Below are 7,279 nucleotides of genomic sequence, written 5' to 3' on the forward strand. Positions count from 1 at the left end.
AAAAGACATGCACTTGGGCATAAAAACTATAAACATTAAATCAAAACTTACTTGGCATGAGATGAAACAAGAACTAGGGTAAACAGGTGCAGAGCATACATTTGTGTGGATAAGGTGATGTCGCCAGGAAGACCAACAGAAAAAGACAGGCTTTAAATAACAGTGACATGATCAGTGAAAACAGGTGTGTGACTCGAAACGTGAAACAGGTGCGTGACAAGACAGGTGAAAACTAATGGGTGACCATGGAAACCAAACCAAACAAGGAAGTGCAACCAGGAACTAAAAAGAGTCCAAAAAACAGACACATGGCCAAAACAAAAACATCAACAGACATGACAGTTAGAGAAGCCGAAACATATTAAATATACTTGTTAAATAAAACTTCTGCCTTGTTTTTAATATATACTTAGGCCTACTATGCTACTGTTTTTTAATGTTGGTCATTATGGTGGTACTTGGAGAGCCACAATACAAGATACGGCGAGCCGGTTATGACACACGGCCCTGTAGCTAGTCCTACACCCCAGTATACCGGGCACCACACCTTAGTTATAGGGGACTCCGTCACCCGGAACATACAATTTAGTAAACCATCTACAATAGATAATGTGTACTCTCGGGGCCCGAGCAGCCAACATAGCTAATCTTATGGAGCTGACTCGCAACAGGCCTAGTAAACACGTACGAACATAGTTGTATACGTCGGCTCCAATGACACTACAATGAGACAGTCGGAGATTACAAAGAGGAACATAGCTAGGATTTGTAATCTCGCTATAAAGATGTCTCAGCATCGAGAACTTGTCTCAGGGCCCCTGCCTGCCAGAGGCAATGATTAGACCCACACAGCAGAAGACTGCTATACGGATCCGCCTTCAAGTCGCCCAACCCGCGTTACTGTCACATTCGTTTTGGCTCCGCCTAGTGGATACAGCTCCGCCTCTGAAAATTGTACGGTCAGACAGCTGATCCTGAGCGGACTCGTGTCTGATTCGCATACGCGGACGCAACAAACCAAACCGGCGCGCGCCGCCTAGAGTTATAGGCTCCGCCTACGCGCGCTGAGCCGACCAATGTCTGCACCCGCAGACGTGGACGCGCCTACTAGCGTGTACGCGCATGAGCCAAGATCTCTGGACTTTCTTTGCTGGAACACGAACGTAAGTATAGATTTATTGATTTATTGCTACATTCGCAGTAAAGATCAGCCTTTGTGTTTCCATCATCATTTATGTATGATTGTAATGACGTTGTTTGATATTAGGACTAGCAGTAAAACTTTATATTCTGTAAAAAAAGGCTATTTTATTTCCAGCGCCGCCTCCCAAAATGCTTTGCATGGGGACGTGCGTCTGACCTCACGTATACAGAAAATTCAAAATGGCTGCACGCGGTAGGTGAGGCCCGAGCGAAGAAAAGTGGAAAAGAGTGTTATTCGTCAAAAAACCCACACAACGACGGTCATTTTTTCGCCGTGCTATTGTAAAATTGTCTTTTATCTGTGTTTTGTGTTCCGGGGGACCCCGACTCCAGAATGTGAAAGTTTCCCGTGTGAAGCCGGTGAGTAAAAAGTTCAATACAGTTAACTTAGGCCAGGGGTCGGCAACCTTAACCACTCAAAGAGCCATTTTGGCAAGTTTCACAAATTAAAGAAAGTAATGGGAGCCACAAAAAAAAAATTAAAATGAAAAACACCGCATAAAAAGCTTAAATGCTTTGTGCTATGTTAACCAGGGGTCTCCGACACACGCACCGGCACACACTTTAATGTGGAAATTTGATGTTAGTGCAGCCCGCGAGTTTTGAATGAATGGCGCTTGATAGCGTCATACTTGCCAACCCTCTCATTTTTCCCGGGAGACTCCCGAATATCAGAGCGTGATGACACTGCATTTGGCGCCCTCTACAGTCTGCCCTAAATGTGTACCTGCTCGACCACATGTAGAATGCAGTTTCAGCTTGCTCACGTAAGTGACAGCAAGGCGTACTAGCTCAGCAGCCACACATCTTACACTGACGGTACCAATACCCAGAATCCCATGCAGCCCTAACTCTTCCGCTCAACCAACGCACGGAGAGGGGGGGGGTTGATGTGTGGGGGGATTTGGTGGTAGCGGGGGTGTATAATGTAGACCGGAAGAGTTAGGGCTGCATGGGATTCTGGGTAATGGTTGTGTTGTGTTTATGTTGTGTTACGGTGGGATGTTCTCCAGAAATGTGTTTTTCATTCTTTTTTGGTGTGGGTTCACAGTGTGGCGCATATTTGTAACGTAACAATGTTAAAGTTGTTTGATACGGCTACCGTCAGTGTAAGCTGTGTGGCTGATGAGTAAGTATGCTTTGCTGTCTCCTGTGTGTGCAAGTAATAACAACATGCAACATGTGGCTGGACTGGCACGCTGTATGTAAATGCTATAGAGGACAATTACTGCAGTGCAATTAGGGCACGCCCTTTATTTAGTAATTAGAGTGTAAATAGGATTATTTTTTCCCTGGGAGTTATCTAGGAGAGACACTGAGATCCATAAACCTCCTGGTAAAATCGGGGGTGTCGGCATGTATGTAGCTGAGCTGCATCAGAGTGGTCAAGGAGCCGCATGCGGCTCCAGAGCCGCGTGTTGCCGACCCCTGACTTAGGCCATCTTTTGTTAGACGCTGTGAATGTGTGTAGGTTACATGCTACGATATTCCACATACTGTATTTCCAACTGCTTGAAACGAAAGCGTATTACTTTATTGTCAGTGTTGTTTAGGCCCAGGTCGCTAACGTTACTGCGTTAGTCAACAACGTAACGTTAACGGAGTGGAAACAGCCGTTCTTTGCCATTAATATGAGTGTGTATTATTTCTTTCTTTGTTCTTTAGTGGAGCTCGAGATCCTGTTTACTGTGGACTAGCTGTGTGTGACGCCATGTTGTTTTTGTTTCCATTACAAAAAAAAGGTATGTCTATGTGTTTTTTGGCATAGTTAATTGTAGAAAAAAATATAAAATGAGGTGATGTGAGTGGGAAAAATTGCTGCACATATTAAGGATCCTTTTTCTTGATCTATATTTTTGTTTTTTGCTGATGTATATATTTTATATGCTGTTTTTTATTTAATTAATTTATTAGAGACTATTTTATGCTTTATTTACCTTTTTTATTATTATTATTTTATTTACTATTATTATTATTATTTCCACATGTAAGCATAAATAATTGATCATATTAGTACATTGTTTGATTGCTTTGCTTAATGTATTCCATAATTTAATTCCACATACAGATATACTGAAGGTCTTAAGTGTTGTACGTGCGTACAAATGTTTTAAATTACATTTCTCTCTAAGATTATTTTTCTCCTCTTTTTTTGAGAATAATTGTTGTATATTCTTGGGTAGCAGGTTATAGTTTGCTTTGTTTATAATTTTAGCTGTTTGCAAATTCACTATGTCGTGGAATTTCAGTATCTTTGATTCAATAAATAAAGGATTTGTGTGTTCTCTATATCCAACATTATGTATTATTCTAACTGATCTTTTTTGTAACACCGTTAATGAATGAAGTGTACTTTTGTAATTATTTCCCCATATTTCTACACAATAACTCAGATATGTAACACTATTGAACAGTAGAGAATATGAAGTGATTTTTTGTCTAGAACATGTTTTGCTTTATTCATTATTGACGTGTTTCTTGCTACTTTATGTTGTATATTTTTTACTTGAGATTTCCAGTTCAATTTATCATCAATCATTATACCTAGAAATTTGGTTTCATTTACTCTTTCAATTTCTATTCCATCTATTTGTATTTGTGTTTGACTTTCTTTTCTACTGTTACCAAATAACATTATTTTAGTTTTACTGAGATTCAAAAATAGTCTGTTTTTGTCAAACCATCTTTTTAATTTGTTAATTTCTTCTGTTATTATTTGTATTATCTTCTGTGTGTTCTCTCCTGAACAAAACGCTGTTGCATCATCCGCAAATAATACTAACTTTAAATATTTTGTAACTTTACAAATGTCATTTATCTAGACATTGAATAATTTAGGTCCTATATTGATCCCTGAGGTACACCACATGATATATTTAGCGTTGTAGACGAAACCACCACATTAATATTAAAGATATGGTTAACATTCTTAGTGCTAAAGATATTCCCCTCTCCTTGTATCCCTTCTCCCAGCTCCACCATCTCGCCGAGTGCCAGCAAGAGTCATGAGTACTTGTCAACTCGACTCCTCAACTGGAGATAACTTTCTAGGTAAAGACTGATCTCCAAAATAATATCTCAGCATCCAGTAACCATGCATGGTTAACAGATCACAACCATTTAATACCAATTTATCTCCCTTAGCACCTCACCATGGGGAAGGATGTATTCATATGCCTTCACCAGCACATGCATTAAACATGCAGAGAGTTACACAAGGTAGGGACTGATCTCTGTATACACTACACCCATAATTTCAAACCCTACTTTACGATTGAGCTGAAGTTCTGACTATTATGACCTGTACTTTTACCTTTCTTATAGTTCTTACCACCTTGGGGCACCATTCAGGTAAAATCTCAGCTCATCTTACTTTTTTGCTTTTGTCCACGTTGTTCCTTTGACAATGAATAAATACCCTTTTTCTTTCTTTCTACATTAAGGGTGCCTTTTTATCTGATTAAATTTATAATGAACAGGGACATTGCGGTTGTCCCAAGTGGATGGTATGATGATAGGATGGTTTTCTGGCCCAGCTATAAAAACACAGATATAATTGAAAGGGCCGCTTTAAATGAGGAGCAGCATGAGCCAAACTGGCCAAGATTTGACGTTTCTGTTGTCCGAACTTGTGGTATGCAAATTCATAATCTTCTTGTTTAAAAATAACGTCATATTTGCTTCTCTTTATGCTTGGAATAACCTATTGTGTCTATGTTCTGACCAGGTCTCTTGTAAGAGAGAGACCTGATTTATCATCATCAATAATAATAATATTCAGTTCAGCTCTACAGCTAATTTGAAACTCATGTTCATTCTAACATATTCAATTTTAGACAACTACAAAGACGCATTAAAAATAATGCAACAATATGGAAAGGGCTGCAACACCTCAGACCTGCAATCTGAGGCAGAGAATGAGGAGCTGCCAGAAAAAAGGAACAGGAAGCCAGTGTAAGTGTGTTCCGTCTTGTTTTTGTCATGTTTCTACAGTAATAGGAAGGTTATTTCCGGTAGCATTAAAAAATAGACCAGAGATGCTTGTACTATATGTATATTTGGCAATTTTGGTATTGCAATAATCCTAATGATATGGTTACCCAACAGCCATCGTCTCGGGGACTCAGATGATAGCGAAGAAGACCCGGGAAATAGTGACCTCACATCTCTGGGGTTGGCAAGCCAATTGCACAGGCAGAGTAAGGAATAATCTCTTAACATTGAAAACAACAAAACCACCACATTAATATTAAAGATATGGTTAACATTCTTAGTGCTAAAGATATTCCCCTCTCCTTGTATCCCTTCTCCCAGCTCCACCGTCTCGCCGAGTGCCAGCCAGAGTCATGAGTACTTGTCAACTCGACTCCTCAACTGGAGATAACTTTCTAGGTAAAGACTGATCTCCAAAATAATATCTCAGCATCCAGTAACCATGGTTAACAGATCTCAACCATGTAATACCAATTTATCTCCCTTAGCACCTCACCACGGGGAAGGACGCATTCATATGCCTTCACCAGCACCTGCATTAAACATGCAGAGAGTTACACAAGGTAGGGACTGATCTCTGAAATATTAGTGTATAGATAGGCCCCTTGGGTATTACCAGTCATGGTTAACCGATGGCTCTCTCACAATGCCCACCTCACTAGGAACGGCAGTCCCTCCTCGACTCCCTCCACCCCCCTCACCAGCAGCCCTCAACATGTGGCAGACAGAGGAGCCTGGATCCAGCCTGGCCTACAGGCCAACATGGCGAGGGGAAAGAATGGCCGACAACATTTCCTGCTCTGGTGAGCAATAACTGACAAATACCGGATGGTCATTCTGTGCCACAAATTTTGGAAAAAATTCAAATTCACAAGCAATCACATATTTTCTTCAAACTTTGTCAATAACTTTTGTCATTAACTAAGGTCAATAGCTAATGTCAAGATTATGAGTAATGAGGATAAACACTGAAACATGTTAATTTTATACTGCTGTTTGTCAACAGCGCCTGAGGTAATCCACATCCTTAGCCTGCTGGAAACTATTAAGCACAACCAAGACCAGCTGATTGCGAAGGTCAACTTCTTAAGCCTTGAATAGGTCAATAATTCATAATGACATTGATTTTGATTCATTATTATTTTTTAAAGAAAGAAACAGCCTACATGGCATAAATACCACTTTTAATGTTTTTTATTTATTTCGATCCTATTTTTTAAAAATGTGCCCTGGGGCCGTTAAAAAATGACCTGCAGGCCGCAAATGGCCCCCGGGCCGCACTTTGGACACCCCTGGCCTACACGAATACAAACATAGAATGATAGTACAAATATAAAAAGAAAACAATGTCAACCTCCCAAAGTTGGGTTATGGATATTTATTTATGCCCCCCACCCCCAACCCCCCGCCGCCGTCATCCAACAGAGCCAAACAAGTACTCTGATCAAGGAACCAAATAACGATATTGTTTAAACATTTTGGATGTCTTGCACACCTATACCCTGATCACAAATTCATAGTTTACACACCTTATTTTAACCACCTCCAGTAACTTTAAGTCATGTTTTTTTTTTCAAATGTAATCTCCTTAATACCTATCACATATTTTGTATTGTGTAAGCATACTTGGCTTTGGATGCTTCCTACCATAAACATAAACGTATATGTCTTGTAATCTTGTTTGATTACAGGTGCTGTGAGTAAAAATGTGTTGACAAGGTCAGCCACGGACGCTGAGGTCACCAAACACGCCATCAGGTGGTTCAACTTGGCGGGGGATCGGGCAACGAGGAGACGAGTCCCGCTTCCACCTCCTCAGGAGGAATAGAGATGTATATGTATAAATAAACAACATTTTATTGGACTTCTTGTCATTCACCAGTTATGTCATGTCTGTGTTGATCTTGTTTTTGTTTTGCTTGGTTTTTGGACACTTTTTAGTTCCTGGTTTCACTTCCTGGTTTTGTTTTGTTTCCATGGTTACTCATTAGTTTCACCTGTTCCACGTTTGGACTCACACACACCTGTCTCACGTTTTCACATTGTCATGTCACGCACCTGTTCACAGTTAGTCACGCACCTG

General features: G+C 40.2%; 1 protein-coding gene across 1 annotated transcript; it reads left to right on the forward strand.

The window, feature by feature from the left end:
- Positions 1 to 1,029: 1,029 nt before the first annotated feature.
- On the forward strand, positions 1,030 to 7,043 carry LOC133641608 (uncharacterized). Its single transcript, XM_062035457.1, has 11 exons — positions 1,030 to 1,563; positions 2,869 to 2,945; positions 4,177 to 4,254; positions 4,348 to 4,422; positions 4,528 to 4,554; positions 5,040 to 5,157; positions 5,311 to 5,402; positions 5,518 to 5,595; positions 5,859 to 5,999; positions 6,203 to 6,273; positions 6,888 to 7,043. The coding sequence occupies exons 2-11, from the start codon at positions 2,915 to 2,917 to the stop codon at positions 6,894 to 6,896; spliced, it is 720 nt and encodes a 239-aa protein (XP_061891441.1). The 5' UTR covers positions 1,030 to 1,563; positions 2,869 to 2,914; the 3' UTR covers positions 6,897 to 7,043.
- The last annotated feature ends 236 nt before the right edge of the window (positions 7,044 to 7,279 follow it).

This window comes from Entelurus aequoreus, linkage group LG24 (assembly GCF_033978785.1).
Source record: "Entelurus aequoreus isolate RoL-2023_Sb linkage group LG24, RoL_Eaeq_v1.1, whole genome shotgun sequence".
Taxonomy (NCBI): Eukaryota; Metazoa; Chordata; class Actinopteri; order Syngnathiformes; family Syngnathidae; genus Entelurus; species Entelurus aequoreus.